The following is a 22877-nucleotide window of genomic DNA, read 5'->3' on the forward strand; positions in this document are numbered from 1 at the left end:
CTGGTAGATTAAGGCCTGTACATTTCTTAGTATTTAGAGACAATTAGTACTTATAGTTAGTAATCTTTAATACCCATGTGTACAGGATTCCAGAAGTTGTTTGAAATATGTAAAATCGGTGATGAAAAGCTTCTAATAGTGTGATGCAGTAGTCATGTTGATGGTTTGGGAATGGAACCACCATTATAATCAATGAGGTACTTACATTGCGCAGCCAGTACTCTGACGTGCAGCACTCAAAGAAACAATTAGTGTTGCCATTGATCTTTTAGGATACAGTCAGCTCCACATTGTTTCATTGATTACTGTTCCCAACAGTGCAATTCATATACCAAAATTTTAATATTTCCAAACAATACTTCGTATTCCTTAGAGAGCATGTATTCTGTGGCTGCCAGCTTATCAATTTGCCTTAATTTTTACGTTGCAGGAGTGTGCAGGTGAAAAGTTGGCTGTCGATATTATAACCACATCTTAAAACAAGTAATGGAAACTTCACAAAGGAATACAACAATGTAGGAAAAGATAAATTGCTTCTGAAAGGCACAATTAAGACACTTACACAAAGCTTTCAGCCATAGCCATCATCGGCAAAAAAGAAACAGAGAACCACACACCATTCACACACTAGTAAACACATATGACTGCCAACTCCAGTAGCTCGCGCCAAAATGCAAATATCATGTGGGATAGCAGCAGCAGTCTGGAGGGGGCAGGGAAGGGATAGTAGTGCATGGGTTTGGGGGCAGAGGAGTGCTGTGTGATGGAGTGTGCAGGAACTAGAATGCCAACAGGCAAAGGGCCAGGAGGTTGTGGGGCAGGGAGGTGGAGGGAAAAAAGCGATATTTGAAGAGGAGCAGGGAAAAACGGGAAGGTGCACTGTCAGAGGACAGCAAACAAAGAAGCTGGGAGATGAGAAAGGGGGGAGGGTGATAGGACAGATAGGTGGAAACTGTTGGACAAAGGGTGTCGGGCAGTATGCTGCTGTAGGTTGAGGGTGGGATAGTTACAGGAGCGGAGAATGTGTTGGAAGGATACCTCCCATCTGTGCAGTTCAGAAAAGATGGTGGTGGAGGGGAAGATGGCACAGGTAGTGAAGCAGCCATTGAAATGAAACATACGAGCTATGTGAACAAAGTAAGTTCCGTTTGGTTATATAAAACAAATGTGTACAGATACAGAAAAAAAATATTTATTGTGCAAAAATCTACAAATGTTTAACTACTTTTCTACATAGCTCTAAAATTTTGTAGGCACTTGTCATAATGTGGCCCAAGTTTTTGTATGCCTTCTTCATAGAAGCTGTCCGCCTGTGTATTCAACCATGTGGTAACATGTTCTTTCGGGGGGAGAAACACCTTTTGACAGTAATCCTCGGCGCTTGTTCTGTATTGTGCAGCGCAATTTCTTAATAGTCTCACAGTAAGCATGTGCATTGATTGTTTGGCATTGTGGTAAGAAATTAATCAACAAAATGTCATTTCTGTCCCAAAAAATGGTGCACGACTTTTCGAGGTATCAAGATTTGCTTGGGCTTAAACTTCATTGGGGATGAAGTGCACCTCCATTCCACTGAATGCCGTTTTGTTTCAGGTGTATCATATGATACCCAATTTTCATCCCCCGTGACTATCTGAGAAAGAAAACCATCGCCTTCTTCATTGTAACATGTCAAAAACTGAAGTGCACTGCCCATCTGTTGTTTTTTGTGTTGTTCAGTAAGTAGTTTTGGTACCCAATGTGAGCAAAGTTTTCAACATTTCAGTTTTTCAGTAACAATTTCATGTATTAGCGATAGTGACATTTGTGGAACTTCCAAAGCAAGGGCACTAAGTGTAAACTAACAGTTGCACTTAATCTTCTCTTCAATTGTGTGAACCAGTTCATCAGTAATCACAGATGGGCGTCCACTTCGTTCTTCATCGTTCACTTGATCACGTGCTTCATTGAACAGTTTGACCCATATTCTAACCATTGAATCAGTCATAGCATTTTGTCTGTAAACCTAGCACATTTGCCAATGAATTTCCTTTGGTTTAACTTTCTTTGCATTTAGAAAACAAATCACAGATCTGATTTCACACCTGGTGACATTTTCAATTACGGCTGACATTATAAAGAAGCACTACAAAGCACGTCAGTAGCAGCGATCTGAAAATGGCATACATATCTTCTCCTTGAGTTAGAGTAACTGCCGTGCATGCTCGGAACTGCGATAATAGTGCTGCTGCGGATGGAAATAGAAACGGAGCTTACTTTGTGGACGACCCTCGTATTATGCTCAGCTGCATGTTGCGCCACAGGGTGGCCTACTTTGCTCGTAGCCACAGCTTGGCAGTTGCTGTTCATCCTGATGGACAGCTGGCTGATAGTCATACCAATATAAAAAGCCATGCAGTGGTTGCAGCAAAGCTGGTAAATGACATGACTGCTTTCACAGGTGGCCCAGCCACTGATGGGGTAGGATAAACCTACGACATGACTAGAATGGGAAGTGTTAGGTGGGTGGATTGGGCAGGTTTTGCACCTGGGTCTTCCGCAGCGATGTGATCCTTGTGGCAAAGGATTGGGACTGAGAGCAGCATAGGAATGGACTAGGATGTTGTGGAGGTTGGATGGGTAACCGAACACCACTTTAGGAAGGGTCTTGAAATATCTTGGATGTTGTTGTTGTTGTTGTTGTTGTGGTCTTCAGTCCTAAGACTGGTTTGATGCAGCCCTCCATGCTACTCTATCCTGTGCGAGTTTCTTTATCTCCCAGTACCTACTGCAACCTACATCCTTCTGAATCTGCTTAGTGTATTCATCTCTTGGTCTCCCTCTACGATTTTTACCCTCCACGCTGCCCTCCAATGCTAAATTTGCGATCCCTTGATGCCTCAGAACATGTCCTACTAACCGGTCCCTTCTTCTAGTCAAGTTGTGCCCCAATTCTATTCAATACTTCATCATTAGTTACGTGATCTACCCATCTAATCTTCAGCATTCTTCTGTAGCACCACATTTCGAAAGCTTCTATTCTCTTCTTGTCCAAACTATTTATCGTCCATGTTTCACTTCCATACATGGCTACACTCCAAACAAATACTTTGAGAAACGACTTCCTGACACTTAAATCAATACTCAATGTTAACAAATTTTTCTTCTTCAGGAACGCTTTCCTTGCCATTGCCAGTCTTTATTTTATATCCTCTCTACTTCGACCATCATCAGTTATTTTGCTCACCAAATAGCAGAACTCCTTTACTACTTTAAGTGTCTCATTTCCTAATCTAATTCCCGCAGCATCACCCAACTTAATTCGACTACATTCCATTATCCTCGTTTTGCTTTTGTTGATGTTCATCTTATATCCTCCTCTCAAGACACTGTCCATTCCGTTCAACTGCTCTTCCAAGTCCTTTGCTGTCTCTGACAGAATTGCACTGGCGAACCTCAAAGTTTTTATTTCTTCTCCATAGATTTTAATACCTACTCCCCCCCCTGCGGGTCCGGGGATTAGAATAGGCCCGCGGTATTCCTGCCTGTCGTAAGAGGCGACTAAAAGGAGTCCATCCCCCTCACGGGGGTAGTTCGCGCCTGCGTCCGGAGACGGACGGTTCCACGACCTATCATCGTGGTCCTTTTGGTTTTTTCACTTCTCGTTTCTTCCTTCCTTTTGTTGGTTCCTTTCTTTGCTCTTCTCCACCTCACTGTCTTCCTTACTCTTTCCCTTGCCTTCTCCTTGCCTTCTCATTGCCTTTTTCTCCTTGCCTTCTCATTGCCTTCTTCTCCTTGCCTTCTCATTGCCTTCTTCTCCTTGCCTTCTTATTGCCTTCTTCCCCTTGCTTTCTCATTGCCTTCTTCACCTTGCCTTCTCTGGTCTCCGCCTCGGCGTTTGAGACAGTCTGTCCTCTTTCTCCCTCTCTCTCTTCTTTTTCCTCTTCTTCCTTCCTCCCTGTGCGTGTCTGAAGGCCGACCCACGCGTTCGCACGCGTAGCCGGTGACGGGGTAACGCGTAAGTCCCCGCCCTGGGTAGACATGTAAGGCACGCGCGTACCCCCTGGTAAAGGCCAGGCCCGGGGAGGGGTGATTGCCTGAGCTGATACCTTCTGACCATGCCGATTGGTCCCTCCGTCTGTTTCTCGGGAGGTGTGACCTGAGGTGTAAACATTCACCTAAGGCGGGAGTGCCCTCTGAGAGGGTCCCCACAAGGAAGGAGCGCGCCATCGGAGACGCTGGCAATCATGGGGGATTCCTCCGCAATGGATTCTACTCCATCTCTTTCGACTTCGACCCAAAAACGGAAACGTGACCAGCCAACAGTGACAAAAGTACTACCGCCTGCCCCACAGTTCCTCGTAGTTTCTCGAACTGAGGACGGAAAGGATTTTTCCTCTGTCAACCCTTTCGTTATTCAGAAGGGCGTAGATGCCATAGCCGGATCTGTCAAATCCTGTACCAGGTTGCGTAACGGCACCTTATTACTGGAAACTGAGAATGCCTTTCAGGCACAAAAACTGCTTCGGGCCACCCTCCTGTACACGTTCCCTGTCCGGGTGGAGGCCCACCGAACTTTGAATTCGTCTCGTGGTGTGGTCTATACTGACTCCCTCGACGGATTGACTGACGAGGAGCTTCAATCATTCCTCGCTGAGCAGGGCGTGACGGCTGTCCATAGGGTCATGAAAAAGGTCAACAATGACCTTGTACCGACCCGGACAATTTTCTTGACCTTCGATAGTGTTAAGCTGCCATCGCGCATCAAGGCGGGCTACGAGGTTATTTCTGTTCGCCCCTATATCCCGACACCTACGCGCTGCTACCAGTGTCAGCGTTTCAATCACACTCGACAGTCTTGTTCCAATGCGGCTAAATGTGTCACCTGTGGCAGGGATGCCCATGAGGGTGACTGTCCACCTCCGTCTCCTCGTTGTGTGAACTGTCAGGGTGACCATGCAGCATCCTCCCGCGACTGTCCTGTCTATAAGGAAGAACGCTGTATCCAGGAAATTCGGGTCAAAGAGAAAGTGTCCACCTCGGCTGCTCGCAAGCTATTGGCTAGTAGGAAGCCCACGCTGCTCCCAGCGGGGAAATACAGTACTGTCCTCGCCTCTCCTCGGACTACCCGGGAGGTAGCAACCCAGACATGCGATCTGACCTTCAGCACCACGGTCGTCCGTTCGGCCAGTGCTAAGATCGCGCGGTCGACGTCTCCTCTTCCTCCCATCACCCCACAGACACGAGCACCTTCTTCAGCTTCTGCTAAAACGAAGACACCGAAGTCAGATGCACGGGCCTTCAAGAAGGAACCATCCCGTGCAGACTTCCTCCGTACCTCGACCTCACAGCCTTCGACCGGTACTTCCAGTACACGTCCTTCCAAAAAGGCGCATAGGAAGCACAGTTCTCCTTCCCCGCCACGGCGCATTTCTTCTCTTGCGCCACCCAGCGGCTGCCGCCCCAGGCCGTCATCCGTTTCGCCTGGCCGCACCGCTGGTCGCCGTACATCTGGCCGTTCACTGGCGGAGGAAGCTCCCCCTCCCGGCCATCCTCCCGAGATGGCCGATGACCCTATAGACCCAATGGACGATGACTGTCCGCCTACTGATAGCGGCGGCAGTGCTCGCTCGAAGCCAGGCCCTAAGCGGCCTTCGAGGTGACCACTTCTCTCATCTTTCTTTTCTTACGATGGCACTTATTCACTGGAATATTCGCAGCATTCGCTCCAACCGAGAGGACTTGAAGTTGCTGCTCCGCTTGCACCGTCCGCTCGTCGTAGCCCTCCAGGAAACGAAGCTACGCCCATGCGATCAAATTGCCTTGGCACACTACACCTCTGTGCGTTTTGACCTACCCCCTGTGGTAGGTATCCCAGCTCATGGAGGGGTTATGTTGCTGGTCCGGGATGATATTTACTACGATCCCATCACGTTGCACACCGGCCTGCAGGCAGTTGCCATCCGCATTACTCTCCCCACTTTTACGTTTTCCGTTTGTACCGTTTACACTCCATCGTCATCTGCCGTTACCAGGGCAGACGTGATGCAACTTATTGCTCAGCTACCTGCACCATTTTTGTTAACTGGAGACTTCAATGCCCACCATCCCCTTTGGGGCTCTCCAGCATCCTGCCCGAGGGGCTCCTTGTTAGCAGACCTTTTCAACCAGCTCGATCTTGTCTGCCTCAATACTGGCGCCCCTACTTTTCTTTCGGACACATCTCACACCTATTCCCATTTAGACCTCTCTATATGTACTCCCCAACTTGCACGCCGGTTTGAGTGGTATGCACTTTCTGATACATATTCGAGCGACCATTTCCCGTGTGTTATCCATCTCCTGCAGCATACTCCCTCTCCGTGCTCCTCTCGTTGGACCATCTCCAAGGCAGACTGGGAGCTCTTCTCTTCCAGGGCTACCTTTCAGGATCAAACCTTCACAAGCTGCGATCGTCAGGTCGCACACCTCACGGAAGTCATTCTCGCTGCTGCTGAATATTCCATCCCTCACCCTACTTCTTCTCCACGTCGCGTACCGGTCCCCTGGTGGACCGCAGCATGTAGAGATGCTTTACGTGCTCGTCGACGTGCTTTACGCACCTTTAAGCGCCACCCTACAGTGGCGAATTGTATTAATTATAAACGATTACGTGCTCAGTGTCGTCGTATTATTAAAGAAAGCAAGAAAGCCAGCTGGGCTGCTTTCACAAGCACCTTCAACAGTTCTACCCCTTCTTCTGTTGTCTGGGGTAGCCTGCGCCGGCTATCTGGCACTAAGGTCCACTCCCCAGTTTCTGGCTTGAAGGTCGCGAATGAAGTCCTTGTGGCCCCTGAGGCTGTCTCCAATGCCTTCGGCCGCTTTTTCGCCGAGGTTTCGAGCTCCGCTCATTACCACCCTGCCTTCCTCCCCCGCAAACAGGCAGAGGAGGCTAGGCCACCTGACTTCCGCTCCTCGAATTGTGAAAGTTATAATGCCCCATTCACCATGCGGGAACTCGAAACCGCACTTGGCCGATCACGGTCCTCCGCTCCAGGGCCTGATTCTATTCATATTCAGATGCTGAAGAACCTTTCTCCTGCGGGTAAAGGTTTTCTTCTTCGTACATACAATCGCATCTGGATTGAGGGACATGTTCCCGCATGCTGGCGCGAGTCTATTGTTGTCCCGATTCCTAAGCCGGGGAAGGACAAGCACTTGCCTTCCAGTTATCGACCTATCTCGCTTACCAGCTGTGTCTGTAAAGTGATGGAGCGAATGGTTAACTCTCGATTGGTTTGGCTGCTCGAGTCTCGACGCCTACTTACCAATGTACAATGTGGATTTCGAAGGCGCCGCTCTGCTGTTGACCATCTGGTTACCTTGTCGACCTTCATTATGAATAACTTCTTGCGGAAGCGCCCGACCGCGGCTGTGTTCTTTGATTTGGAGAAGGCTTACGACACCTGTTGGAGGGCGGGCATTCTCCGCACCATGCATACATGGGGCTTTCGCGGTCGCCTCCCTCTTTTTATTCATTCCTTTTTAATGGATCGACAGTTTCGGGTACGTGTGGGTTCTGTCCTGTCCGACACCTTTCGCCAGGAGAATGGGGTGCCACAGGGCTCAGTTTTGAGCGTCGCTCTCTTCGCCATCGCGATCAATCCAATAATGGATTGCCTCCCAGCTGATGTATCAGGTTCCCTTTTCGTGGACGATTTTACCATCTATTGCAGCGCGCAGTGTGCACGTGTCCTGGAGCGCTGTCTTCAGCGTTCTCTTGACCGTCTTTACTCCTGGAGTGTCGCCAATGGCTTCCGTTTTTCTGCCGAGAAGACGGTCTGTATTAACTTCTGGCGCTACAAAGAGTTTCTCCCACCGTCCTTACGACTCGGTCCCGTTGCTCTCCCACTCGTGGAGACAATCAAATTTTTAGGCCTTACCTTTGACAGGAAACTTAGCTGGTCTCCACATGTGTCATATTTGGCCGCCCGTTGTACCCGTTCTTTAAATGTCCTCCGTGTTCTCAGTGGTATGTCGTGGGGAGCGGATCGAACCGTCCTACTTCGTCTATATCGGTCGATCGTCCGCTCCAAGCTGGATTATGGGAGCTTCGTATACTCCTCTGCACGGCCATCCATCTTACGCCGCCTCAACTCCATACAACATCGGGGTTTACGACTTGCGATCGGAGCATTTTATACCAGTCCCGTAGAGAGTCTTCATGCTGACGCTGGCGAATTGCCACTCACCTACCGGCGCGATATACTGCTTTGTCGGTATGCCTGTCGGCTACTGTCAATGCCCGACCATCCGTCTTATCGTTCCTTTTTTGACGACTCTCTTGACCTTCAATACGGGTTGTATGTCTCTGCCTTGCTACCCCCTGGAGTTCGCTTTCGTCGCCTCCTTCAACACCTTCATTTTTCACTCCCTGCAACCTTTCGAGTGGGCGAGAGCCGCACGCCACCTTGGCTCCAGGCTCAGGTCCGCGTTCACCTCGACCTCAGCTCGCTCCCAAAAGAGGTCACCCCCGGTTTGGTCTACCACTCCCGTTTTTTGGAACTTCGTTCGAAGTTCAACAACATGACTTTCATTTATACAGATGGCTCTAAGACCAATGACGGGGTCGGGTGTTCCTTTATTGTCGGGGCACAAAGATTCCAATACCGGCTCCATGGCCATTGTTCGGTCTTCACAGCTGAGCTCTTTGCCCTCTACCAGGCTGTTCTTTACATCTGCCGCCACCGACATTCTGCTTATGTCATCTGCTCAGATTCCCTGAGCGCCATCCAGAGCCTCAGTGATCCGTACCCGGTTCACCCTTTCGTACACCGGATCCAACGCTCTCTTCAGCAGCTGGTGGACGTCGGTACGCCGGTTAGCTTTATGTGGGTTCCTGGCCATGTCGGTATCCCTGGGAACGAAGCTGCAGATGCCGCGGCCAAGGCTGCGGTCCTCCAGCCTCGGACAGCTTCTTGTTGTGTCCCTTCGTCCGATTTTAGCAGGGTCATTTGTCGGCGCGTTGTGTCGCTGTGGCATGCCGATTGGGCTGCACTTACCGACAACAAGCTTCGGGCCTTAAAACCTCTTCCCGTGGCTTGGACGTCCTCCTCACGCCCTTCTCGGCGGGAGGAGGTCGTTTTAGCAAGGTTAAGAATTGGACACTGCCGGTTCAGCCATCGCCATCTGCTGACGGCTGCGCCGGCGCCGTTCTGCCCATGTGGGCACTTGCTGACGGTTAGACACATTTTAATGTCCTGTCCTGATCTTAACACACTGCGCCTCGATCTTAACCTGCCTAATACTTTCGATGCCATTTTAGCGGATGACCCACGAGCAGCTGCTCGTGTTCTTTGTTTTATCAATTTGACACACCTCGCTAAGGACATTTGATGATGTTTTTTAATCCTATGCCTGTCAGTCTGTCTTTTATTGTGTTTTCCCTTTTAGTTGTTGTTGTCAACTTGTGCCTCGCGGTGCATTCTTAGAGTAGTCAGGGCGCTAATGACCATTGAAGTTGTGCGCCCGAAAACCACAAAAAAAAAAAAAAAAAAAAAAAAAAAAATACCTACTCCGAACTTTTCTTTCATTTCCTTTACTGCATGCTCAATATACAGATTGAACAACAACAGGAAGAGACTACAACCCTGTCTCACTCCCTTCCCAACCACTGCTTCCCTTTCATACCCCTCGACTCTTATAACTGCCATCAGCTTTCTGTACATATTGTAAATAGCCTTTCGCTCCCTGTATTTTAGCCCTGCCACTTTTAGAATTTGAAAGAGAGTATTCCAGTCAACATTGTCAAAAGCTTTCTCTAAGTCTACAAATGCTAGAAACGTAGGTTTGCCTTTCCTTAATCTTTCTTCGAAGATATGTCGTAAGGTCAGTATTGCCTCACATGTCCGACATTTCTACGGAATCCAAACTGATCTTCCCTGAGGTCAGCTTCTGCCAGTTTTTCCATTTGTCTGTAAAGAATTCGCGTTAGTATTTTGCAGCTGTGACTTATTAAACTGATAGTTCGGTAATTTTCACATCTGTCAACATCTGCTTTCTTTGGGATTGGAATTATTATATTCTTCTTGAAGTCTGAGGGTATTTCGCCTGTCTCATACATCTTGCTCACCAGATGGTAGAGTTTTGTCAGGACTGGCTCTCCCAAGGCCATCAGTAGTTATCTACTCCCGGGGCCTTGTTTCGACCTTAGGTCTTTCAGTGCTGTGTCAAACTCTTCACGCATTATTGTATCTCCCATTTCATCTTCATCTACATCCTCTTCCATTTCCATAATATTGTCCTCAAGTACATCGCCCTTGTATAGACCCTCTATATACTCCTTCCACCTTTCTGCTTTCCATTCTTTGCTTAGAACGCGGTTTCCATCTGAGCTCTTGATATTCATACAAGTGGTTCTCTTTTCTCCAAAGGTCTCTTTAATTTTCTTGTAGGCAGTATCTATCTTGCCCTAGTGAGATAAGCCTCTATATCCTTACATTTGTCCTCTAGCCATCCCTGCTTAGCCATTTTGCACTTCCTGTCGATCTCATTTTTGAGACGTTTGTATTCCTTTTTGCCTGCTTCATTTACTGCATTTTTATATTTTCTCCTTTCATCAATTAAATTCAATATTTCTTCTGTTACCCAAGGATTTCTACTAGCCCTCGTCTTTTTACGTATTTGATCCTCTGCTGCCTTCACTACTTCATCCCCGAGAGCTACCCATTCTTCTTCTACTGTATTTCTTTCCCCATTCCTGTCAATTATTCCCTTATGCTCTCCCTGAAACTCTGTACAACCTCTGGTTCTTTCAGTTTATCCGGGTCCCATCTCCTTAAATTCCCACCTTTTTGCAGTTTCTTCAGTTTTAATCTACAGTTCATAACCAATAGATTGTGGTCAGAGTCCACATCTGCCCCTGGAAATGTCTTACAATTTAAAACCTGGTTCCTAAATCTCGGTCTTACCATTATATAATCTATCTGATACCTTCTAGTATCTCCAGGATTCTTCCATGTATACAGCCTTCTTTCATGATTCTTGAACCAAGTGTTAGCTGTGATTAAGTTACGCTCTGTGCAAAACTCTACCAGCCGGCTTCCTCTTTCGCTTCTTAGCCCCAATCCATATTCACCTACTATGTTTCCTTCTCTCCCTTTTCCTACTCTCAAATTCCAGTCACCCATGACTATTAAATTTTTGTCTCCCTTACTATCTGAATAATTTCTTTTATCTCATCATACATTTCATCAATTTCTTCATCATCTGCAGAGCTAGTTGGGCTTCGTATCTATCTTGGCCACAATAATGTGTTCACTATGCTGTTGTAGTAACTTACCTGCACTCCTATTTTTTTAATTCATTATTAAACCTACTCCTGCATAACCCCTATTTGATTTTGTGTTTATGACGCTGTATTCACCTAACCAGAAGTCTTGCTCTTCCTGCCACCGAACTTCACTAATTCCCACTATATCTAACTTTAACCTATCCATTTCCCTTTTTACATTTTCTAACCTACCTGCCTGATTAAGGGATCTGACATTCCACGCTCCGATCCATAGAATACCAGTTTTCTTTTTCCTGATAATGACGTCCTCTTGAGTAGTCCCCGCCCGGAGATCTGAATGGGGTAGTGTTTTACCTCCGGAATATTTTACCCAAGAGGACGCCATCATCATTTAACCATTCAGTAAAGCTGCATGCCCTCAGGAAAAATTACGGCCGTAGTTTCCCCTTGCTTTCAGCCGTTCGCAGTACCAGTGCAGCAAGGCCGTTTTGGTTAGTGTTACAAGGCCAGATCAGTCAATCATCCAGACTGTTGCCCCTGCAACTACTGAAAAGGCTGCTGCCCCTCTTCAGGAACCACACGTTTGTCGGGCCTCTCAACAGATACCCCTCCATTGTGGTTGCACCTACGGTACGGCTATCTGTAACACTGAGGCACGCAAGCCTCCCCACCAATGGCAAGGTCCATGGTTCATGGGTGGGGGGTGGGGTGATATCTTGGATAGGATGCCCTAATATCAGGGTGTTGTGATAGATTATCAAAGCCCTGATGTACACACACACACACACACACACACACACACACACACACACACACACACACTCCCTGTGGAAGACACAGGTGCAAGACCTGCCCAATCCACAATCTGAGCATTTCATATTCCAGTCATGTCACAGGTTTGCTCTACTCTATCTGGTGCCGGGCCACTTGTGAAAGCAGCCATGTCATTTACCAGCTTTACTGCAACCATTGCTCAGATTTTTATATTGGTGTGACTACCAACCATCTGTCCACCAGGATGAATGACCACTACCAAACTGTGGCGAAGAACGAAGCAGACCACCTACAGCACAACATGCAGCTGACCATAACATGCTTAACTTCAGTGGCTGTTTCACTGCCCAAGGCATCTGGATCCTCCCCTCCACCACCAGCTTTTCTGAAATAAACATATGGGAGCTACCCTACAAAACAGTCTCTACTCCCGTAATTACCCCAGTGTCAACCTACAATAACCTACTGCCCCATACTCTCCAACCAACAGTTTTCACACCCTCTGTCCTATCATCTCCACCGTATTCTTATCTCCCAGCCTCTTTGTTTGCTGCCCTTTGCCAGTGCACCTGCCTGTCTTTCCCTGCTTCACTCCTTTTCCTGCTTTTGTCCCACCCTCCCTGACCCACAACCTCTTGACACTTTGCCTGTTGGCATTTTAGCACCTGTACATTCTGCCAAGTAGTGTTCCTATGCCCCCCCCCCCCACCCCCCTGTACATCACTACCCCTTCCCCTTCTGTGCCCCCTCCAGACTGCTGCTGCCATCCCAAGTGACAGTTGCATTCTGGCCTAAGCTGCTGGAATTGGCAGTTTTGTGTGTGTGTGTGTGTGTGTGTGTGTGTGTGTGTATAATATGCTTACTTGGGGTGCATGAATGGTGTATGGTGTGTGTTTCTGTGTTTCTCATTTGTTGATGGTGGCGCTGGCCAATAGCTTTGTTTAAGTGTCCTTTAATTGTGTGTGTGTGTGTGTGTGTGTGTGTGTGTGTGTGTGTGTGTGTCAGAAACTTAATGTGTCTTCTTTACAGTACATAGAAATCTATCTTTTCCTACATTGTCGATATAAGCAGAGCTTACAATAACAATTAAAACTTCAGAAATTTGCCCCAAATTTTCCTTTATCCTTAAAGTGTTTTAACTGTCAGAGTGCTGCAGTTCCTTTGCTTGTGTTACAATCACACTATCCAAACTAGACATCACAACAGGAACATAATGATGTTGGTTAGTGGTGGACTTACAGTAGAGATTTCTGTCGGATAGCTAACATTATGGTATTGGGGTTTTGCTATACTGTATGCACAGTTGCAGCAGTGCTCCATCTCACAACAGTTGCTGTATTACTAACAAATTTACAATTAATTAGTTGCCATTTTGAGGGAAGAAGTAATAACAGTATGTTGTGTTACAAATGTAGTATATGGCCTTGTACATACCAAACAAAGTTTTGTATAGTGTTCTCTTCAGGTTAGCTGAGTAATATGTTCTCAAGTAGTATTAACGATACAGACCTGCTTCTCGAGGACTTCATACATAGGAACCTTTCTTTGTTGCTGATTTTCCTCTGAAATGAAATGTATTTTACTTCGATATCAACAAGGACAACATAATGATTTACAGATTCCAGTTCTATGTGCTTTTAGCTGAGACAAATCTCCATTGCATTGCAATGCATCGTTCAATAACGAAAAGTTAGGAATAATCATTTATGTAAATTCTGTGTTTTTTATTTACATTCATGTAGAAGAAACAAAACACATAGTTTGTTAAATTGATAAAAGGAGTAATACTAACTAAAATGAGAGCTACTAATTTTATGACCAACTTACTGTGAGAACATACGTTTCTTAGAGAAATATAACAAACAAGATTAAAAAAGTTTGAATAGGTACCTTATTTAAACTCATAACCTTTTCATTACCAGTCCACTGCTGTCCGGGGTAAGAATAGGGCCGAGGTATTCCTGCCTGTCGTAAGAGGCGACTAAAAGGAGTTTCAACCATTTCGGCCATTCAATGTAATGGTCCCCATTGGAGTTTGACCTCCATTTTTCAAAATTCTACAGAAGTAAGAGCCTTTTGGTGAAGGACACCTTACGTGGTGTATCACCGGTCCTCAGTGCACTAAGACCTTGGCACTCATCATCATTACGGCATCGTAACTGCACCCACTGTTCATCAATTTGGGCCTAAACACCTGATGGGTTGCCCAAGTTAGGCCCATAGTGTGTCCCCATCTGCACCTACGATCATGATGGACTTTCCATGGCACCCGAAATCCAGCACGGTAGCCAGCCCGTTGTGGTGGGGTCGTCATGTACCCTCTAGGTTGTAACCCCCTGACAACACAGGGATCGTACTGCCAATACCTGAGCTGCACCCTCCCCACATCAGCCAAGGAGTAGATAACCATCTACCTGGGGCATCAGGACTCCCGGCAACGGTCATCCTGCCAGGTGACCCTTGCTGAGGGTGGGTGGCGCCCATGGGGAGAGCCCCTGGTCGGAGTGGGTGGTATCGGGGCGGATGTTTCGCAGATGAAACGTCAACATGCATCAGGTTGCTCTGCGGCCGCGTCTTGCAAGAGGAAAGGTTCTGTGTCTGTGTCTGTCTCTGTCTCTGGTTCTGGTACTTCTGCCTTTTCCCCCTTGGCCACTCCGTGGGAGGAAGGACGTCTGTTCTCAGACCGATGGGGGGACGTTCACCACCTCCAAGCCCATGTTCTTTGTACAGCATATCGAGGATATCTTCAGAGAAATCGAGGCTCTTAGTAAAATGCGTTCGGGGTCCATTCTCATAAAGACCACCTCCGCTACACAGTCGGCGGCGCTCCAGACATGCAACCGACTAGGGGACATCCCAGTGTCCATTGTCCCACATCTGGCGCTCAATAGGACGCAGGGGATTATTGTCCATCGAGACCTCCTGCTGCAATCTGATGAGGAGCTCTGGGCCAACCTGGAGCGCCATGGCATGCATTTCGTCCGGCGAGTCCAGCGCGGCCCCAAAGACCATCGCGTCGACACTGGGGCCTTTATCCTCGCCTTCGAGGGGGATGTTCTCCCGATGAAGGTAAAGGTGATGTGCTACCGGTGCGACGTGCGACCTTACGTCCTGCCTCCTATGCGATGCTTTCGATGTTTGCGCTTCGGGCACATGTCGTCATGGTGTGAAGCTGAGCCCCTTTGTGGCGATTGTGGACATCCTCTTTGTGAGGGATATACCTCACCACCTCGGTGCGTCAATTGTCCTGGCCTCCACTCACCTAGATCTTTAGATTGCCCTGCATATCGGGAGAAGAAGATACAAGAATTGAAAACGTTGGACCGTCTGTCTTATTCTGAGGCCAGGAAGTAATATGACCGCCTCCATACCGTGATGTTGACAACGTCGTTTGCTTCAGTTGTGTCCACTCCTTCCGCAGTATCATCACTCCTATCCTGCCCCCCCTCCACCTCCTCACCCCATCCGGGGTCTATGCCTCCGCCTCCCAAATCCCTCCCTTCCAAATCCTCCTCCCTCACGGCCCCTGCCCCCTCTGCCCCAGAAGCCACCCTTCCTCCTCCTCCTCCTCCTCCTCCTCCTCCTCCGCCACTGCCGTCGCCGCCTGAGAAGTGATCCTCTTCTCAGGCGTCCATCGGGGAAACGTTACGGACCCCGGCTTCCGAGGTCCGGCGTTCCGAAAAGGACCCTGCGCGTGAGGACTTTCTTTGGGCCCAGCCCCCACAGCCCACCATCCCTGTGACTCATCGGTCTTCCAAGAAGAAGTATTTATCCCCCTCTCCACCCCGGCGCGTTTCGTCTGATGCTCCATCTGACAGTCGCTGCTCCCGGCCGTCCTCAGTTTTGCCGGGACGCTCAGCTGGCCTGTCGTCGGCGGACGATGCTGCCCCTCCTGCGCAACCCAGGAATGTGGCCGCAGCTGGCGACAACTCGATGGAACAGGATCCGCCTCCCGACGGTTGTAGCTATGTTCCCTCAAAACCTGGCCCTCTGCGGCCGTCGAGGTGACCAGCTTTTCACCCGTTTCGTTCCCCCTTTCTCTGATTCGCGATGGCTCTGTTACATTGGAACATAAGAGGTATTCGATTTAATCTGGAGGAAATACGACTGTTCCTCCGCCTGCACTGTCCATTCATCATTGGTCTCCAGGAAGTGAAGCTATGCCCAACTGACCGTATTGCTTTTACCCACTATACCTCCGAGTGATCTGACCTACCGCCTGTGGACGGTATTCCAGCTCATGGTGGGGTCATGTTGCTCGTTCGGGACGATCTCTATTACCATCCCATCCCATCCCATCCCATCCCATCCCATCGACCACCCCACTCCAAGCAATAGCTGTCCATATTACTCTTTCTGCCTTTACTTTTTCTGTTTGTACTGTCTACACTCCATCGTCATCCACAGTTAGTCAGGCTGACATGATGCGCCTCATTGCTCAGCTTCCTCCACCGTTTTTATTGTTTGGCAACTTCAATGCTCATCATCCCCTTTGGGGTTCTCCTGCATCCTGTCAGAGAGGCTCCCTCTTGGTGGATGTTTTCAACCATCTCAATCTTGTCTGCCTCAATACTTGGACCCCGACTTTCCTCTCTGACTCTACTCATACCTAGTCCCACTTGGACCTCTCAATCTGTTCTACCACTCTTGCCCGTCGGTTCGCGTGGTATGTCCTTTCTGACATCTATTCGAGTGACCATTTCCCCTGTGTCGTTCGTCTCCTGCACCACACCCGATCCTACCAAAAGCTGACTTGGGACTTTACTCTTCCCTGGCGACCTTTCCGGACCAAGATTTTCTCAGCTGTGACAGTCATGGTTGTTATCATCAATGCTACCAAACGTTCTATTCTTCGTACTACCTCTTCTTCACGTTGCGTTTCAGTCCCCTGGTGGAATGAGGCTTGCAGAGACACTATTCGTGCTCGACGACGTGCTTTACACACCTTTCGCCACCATCCTACGCTGGCGAATTGTATTAATTACAAACGACTCCAAGCGCAATGTCGTCGAGTCATCAAAGACAGCAAAAAGCTTGTTGGGCCTCTTTCACAAGCTCCTTTAACAGTTTTACTCCCTCTTCTGTCGTCTGGGGTGGCTTGCACTGGCTGTCGGGCATTAAGGCCCACTCCTCGATACCTGGCCTGACTTCAGGTAATGAGGTACTTGTGGGCCCTGTGGATGTCTCCAACACCTTCGGCCGCTTTTTTACGGAGGTTTCAAGCTCCGCCCATTACCACCCTGCCTTCCTTCCCAGAAAAGAGGCAGAAGAGGCTCGGTGACCCTTCCACGCTGAATCTGGAAGATTATAATGCCCCCTTTACCATGCGGGAACTCGAACGTGCACTTGCACTGTCCCGGTCCTCTGCTCCGGGGCCAGATGCCATTCACGTTCAGATGCTAACACACCTTTCTCTGGCAGGCAAATGCTTTCTTCTTCGTACCTATAATCGCATCTGGACCGAAGGTCAGGTCCCCATGTGTTGGCGTGAGGCCATTGTTGTTCCCATACCCAAAGCCGGGAAGGATAGAAACCTTCCTTCTAGTTACCGCCCCATTTCTCCTACAAGCTGTGTCTGTAAGGTGATGGAGCACATGGTTAACGCTAGGTTGGTTTGGATTCTTGAATCTCGATGGCTACTTACCAATGTTCAATGCAGCTTTCGTCAACGCCACTCCGCTGTTGACCACCTTGTGACCTTGTCGATGTTCATCATGAACAACTGTTTGCAAAAGCGCCAAACTGTAGCTGTGTTCTTCGATTTGGAGAAGGCTTACGATACCTGTTTGAGAGGAGGTATCCTCCACACTATGCACAGGTGGGACCTGCGTGGTCGCCTGCCCCTTTTTATTGATTCATTTTTAACAGATCGAATGTTTAGGGTATGTGTGGGTTCCGTATTGTCCGACGTCTTCCTCCAGGAGAACGGAGTGCCTCAGGGCTCCGTTTTGAGTGTAGCCCTTTTTGCCATAGCGATCAATCCAATTATGGATTGCATTCCACCTAACGTCTCAGGCTCACTTTTCGTCGATGATTTCGCGATCTACTGCAGTGCCCAGAGAACATGCCTCCTGGAGCGCTGCCTTCAGCGTTGTCTTGACAGCCTATACTCATGGAGTGTGGCTAATGGCTTCCTGTTCTCTGAAGAGAAGACAGTTTGCATCAACTTTTGGTGATATAAAGCATTCCTTCCACCATCCTTACATCTCAGTCCCGTTGTTCTCCCATTCGTGGAGACAACGAAGTTTTTAGGGCTCACACTGGACAGGAAACTTTGTTGGTCTCCGCATGTCTCTTATTTGGCTGCTCTTTGTACACATTCCCTTAATGCCCTCCATGTTCTTAGTGGTTCGTCTTGGGGAGCGGATCGAACTGTCCTGCTTCGCTTATATCGGTCCATAGTCCGATCAAAGCTGGATTATGGGAGCCTCGTCTGCTTGGCCATCCCTCTTACGCCGTCTCAACTCCATCCATCATCGGGGGTTACGTCTTGCGACTGGAGCGTTCTATACTAGTTCCGTCGAGAGTCTTTATGCTGAAGCTGCCGAATTACCATTGACCTACCGATGCGACGTACTGCTTTGTCGGTGTGCCTGCCGGCTGTTGACAATGCCCGACCATCCCGCTTATCAGTCCTTCTTCGCCGATTCTCTCGACCGTCAGTATGGGTTGTATGTGTCTGCCCTGCTGCCCCCTGGAGTCCGCTTTCGTCGCCTGCTTCGACAATTGGGTTTTGCCCTGCCTACCACCTTCAGAGAGGGTGAGAGCTCGACACCACCTTGGCTCCAGGCTCCGGTTCACATTCATCTTGACCTCCGCTCGCTCCCGAAGGAGGGTACTCCGGGTGCAGTGTATTGCTCACGGTTTGTTGAACTTCATGGACGACTTGCCAGTAACACCTTTATTTACACTGATGGCTCCAAAACTGATGATGGTGTTGGCTGTGCCTTTGTCATCAGGGACGTCGCCTTTAAATACCGGCTCCTCGACCAGTGTTCCAGTTTTACGGCCGAGCTTTTTGCTCTCAATCAGGCTGTTCAGTATGTCAGCTGCCACCGCCATTCTCCATATGTACTCTGCTCTGATTCACTCAGTGCTCTTCAGAGCGTTGGAGCTCCATATCTGGTCCATCCCTTGGTGCAATGGATCCAGCAATCCCTCCATTCTTTTGCTGATGATGGCTCTCCTGTTAGCTTTATGTGTGTTCCAGGCCATGTAGGAGTGCCTGGGAATGAGGCTGCTGATGCTGCGGTCAAGGCTGCAGTTGTCCTGCCTTGGCCAGTCTCCCCTTGTGTCCCATCGTCTGACGTTAGTGGGGTTGTTTGTAAGAGGCTTGTGTCTTCATGGTGGGATACTTGGTCGTCACTTCAAGAAAATAAGCTCCGGGCCATAAAACCGTTCCCAACAGCTTGGACAACCTCCTCCTGACCATCTCGGCGAGAGGAGGTCCTTTTGGCCAGGTTGCGAATTGGGCATTGCCGGTTTAGCCACCACTACCTGCTATCCGGTGACCCCGCCCTGCAGTGCCCTTGTGGTCATGCATTGACAGTGGGCCATGTTTTATTCCGGTTTCTCCTTTTTAATCAAGCTCGTGTTGTCCTGCCTCTGCCATCTACTTTACAAGGAAATTTTAGCTGATGATGTTCGAGCAGCTGCTCGTGTTCTTCGTTTTATCACTTTGATGGACTTGTCCAAAGACATCTAACTCTTTTAATTATTTTATCTGCGTCTTTGTAAGAACTTTCTGGAGTTTTACCAGATTATATGTGCACTTACATTTGTGACTGGGTGCTAATGACCCCCAAAAACCTAATGTGTCACACAGACATGTTAATTTAATTTAATTTTGTTGCAGTATACTATAATCGTAATATCGACCTAGATTACGGGTGTGAGTGACCTGATAAAGAACGCAAGAAACAGAAACATGAAACTAGTAGATGAATTTGGCATAGCAATCGTAGACAATTGATTGTAGTGCACAGGGGCATACTGTGACTATGTAAATTATATTTATTTCACATTGTAGTGAGATAGCTCTCCTTCCACCCTTAGAAACAATTTTGATATGAAGGATGTATGGGACAGGTCATGCATCTAGGTCTGTTACAGGGATATGAGCCATGAGGTAAGGGGTTGGGATCAGGGGTTGTGTAAGGATGGAAGAGTATGTTGTGTAGGCTCAGTGGATGGCGGAATAGCACTGTAGAAGGGGTGGGAAGGATAGTGGGTAGGATATTTCTCGTTTTAGGGCACAATGAGAGGTATCGAAACGATGGTGGAGAATGTAATTGAGTTGCTCCAGACCAGGGTGGTAGTGATTTATGAGGGGGATGCTCCTCTGTGGCCGGACAGTGGGATTTTGTGATGTGGTGGGCTAAGGATTGGCGGAATTTGAACAGGTGGAGGGCATTGTGGAAGGAGGGGTGGCAGCCAGAGATGGGTAATTCAATGGTAAAGCCATTGGGGGGGGGGGGGGGGGGGGAGGAGGGAGGGATTCCATGAGCTAAACAACAACGCAGGAACAGTATCTGGGACTGGGATCTGGCTAGGGATGGGGAAACTTTTTTGTATTGATGTAGATGGAAGGAGCAAGGATTCATGGTGCTGGAAAAAATGTTACAAAAATAACGTAGAATTACATCCAAAAAATTCACAAAAATGCACCCAAATACATGTGAAAAATCATGACAAGGATGAAATGGATGCAAAAGGGGGAAAAAAGATGAAATCTGAGGGGGTTGGCAATAGCGAAAGGCAAAAACTAACTAACTAAAATTAGCGAGAATTCACAAGGATCAAAGTAAAGAATAAATAATAAAAATATATACATTAATCTGGGTAGCAGGTCTGAGGGTAGATAAATGTGAAGGAGGTGGCTGGCACATGTGACTGGATGAGGTGGAAGTAGTGGGAGTGAACTGGAATAGAAAGGAGAAAGAGTGAGGGGTGGGCAGGGGTTCATAGGAAGGGATAAAGGGTTGTGTGCCACTGGAAAGGGACAGGAAGTAACATGCGAAAATATGTGAGATTGAGGCACTAGCTGATGGTAATACGCATGAAGCTCGCTGGTTGTATGAGTAACGGTACCCAGCAAGACGCCACCCACGCCCGCCAAAGTTTGCAGCTACTCACCAGCGACTTAGCAAAACAGGCTCTTTAGTGGGATATCATGGTGATGCTGGAAGACCTCGAACATGATGGGATGCTGCATTTGAAGAGACTATTCTCAAGCGCTTCGAGGAAGCACCTACGACAAGTACTAGAGTGGTTTGACACGACATGGGGGTCACTCATTGGTTGGTCTTGGAGGTTTTGAGGGATGATGGCCAGCATCCATTTAGTTTCCACCCTGTCCAAGACCTAAATCTGGTGGTGGACTACAAACACAGGCTAGGATTTTGCCTGTGGATTCTGCGAAGTGTGGCAAGAGATCTCACATTCCCCACCATTGTGTTGTTTACCGACGAGTGCACCTTCCATCGGGATGGCCTTTACAACACTCGAAACGTTCATTACTGGGCAACGGGAAATCCTCACGTCCATGGACACCAGGAATGATTTTGACTCAACATTTGGGCAGGCATTGTACGTGACCATCTGATTGGACCGGTCAGTCTATCTCCTCGACTCACCGGGGTATTATTAACTTCACGTTTTCCAGGAAACTCTACCCGGCCTGCTGGAATGTGTTCCCTGGACATACAGCTATGCGTGTGGTTGCAGCATGATGGGGCACCCACACATAATAGACATGCTGTGTGCAGGCATTTAAATGAACTCTTCAACAGCCAGGTAATTGGCAGAGGTGCTCATAGGACATGACCCCCACGATCACCAGATCTCACACCACAGTTCTTCTTCCTGCGGGTATTCTTCAAGGTTTTAGTTCACCCACCAGGACATGAACCACCTAGAAACGAAGAGGAATTAATGGATCACATTCAGCATGCCGCCAATTGCATCAGCACAATTCCAGGAGTTAGGCACTACCAGGCTTATGTCGCATGAGAAGGTCGCCAGTTAAAGTATCTCCTTTAAGTAAACAATGTCCTTGCTACAAAAAGGCCCTTTTCAGGGCTGACACAATTTGTAAAAGACTTTCTGTATGCGAAATAACAGCTGTTTATGGGTTTGTTCCCAGTATGTCTTATCATGAAACTACAGAAACAGCGGGTTCTATCCCCAGAGTGGAAGTCTGGGGCGCTACCACCAAGTGTGCGGGTCGCCTTCGATACATCATGATCTCTGTCAGGCAAAGCATTCGTAGTCATGCATTGTCCAGAGCATCTGGCAACAGGGCAATCCTGCAGCCAATCGGAAGACGTGGTGCCACGTTTCCGTAGTTCAAAAATGGTGCTTTGTCAACCTACACAGCATTAGTAATTTTGGTTCCCACTGGCATTATATCACACACACACACACACACACACACACACACACACACAATCTCTCTCTCTCTCTCTCTCTCTCTCTCTCTCTCTCTCTCTCTCTCTCCCCCCCCCCCCCCACTCTCCCTCTCTCTCCCTCCCTCCCCCCCCCCCCCCCCCCCGCCATTTCTTACATTTTATATTTTTTATTTTGCGTTTCAATTACTATTGACTGCATTATGCATTTTCTTGTTGACAGTTGTATACAAAAATAGCCTGTATGTGTTTGGTGGCTACAATGGACTCTGTGATGAGCACTTCAATGACTTGTACCAGTTTTCTCCAGGTAAGTGGCATAGTAAAATATTTACTAGTAGAGAGCTGATCTCTCTTTCCAATAAGAATATATATATATTAATATTTATTTATCATAACCATCGATGAGACATCCATCGACTTCTTTACAACATACAAGCTTAAGA

The 22877-nt window shown here is 48.1% G+C and overlaps 1 protein-coding gene across 2 annotated transcripts in view; it reads left to right on the forward strand.

Moving 5' to 3' along the window:
- LOC124619288 (kelch domain-containing protein 3) overlaps positions 1–22877 on the forward strand; it is a 110807-nt gene that overhangs the window by 55062 nt on the left and 32868 nt on the right. For both annotated transcript variants that reach the window (XM_047145559.1, XM_047145560.1), the window contains exon 6: positions 22655–22741. In XM_047145559.1, the coding sequence (XP_047001515.1) occupies positions 22655–22741 (87 nt within the window). The remainder of the gene's footprint in view (positions 1–22654; positions 22742–22877) is intronic.

This window comes from Schistocerca americana, chromosome 6 (genome assembly GCF_021461395.2).
Source record: "Schistocerca americana isolate TAMUIC-IGC-003095 chromosome 6, iqSchAmer2.1, whole genome shotgun sequence".
Classification (NCBI taxonomy): domain Eukaryota; kingdom Metazoa; phylum Arthropoda; class Insecta; order Orthoptera; family Acrididae; genus Schistocerca; species Schistocerca americana.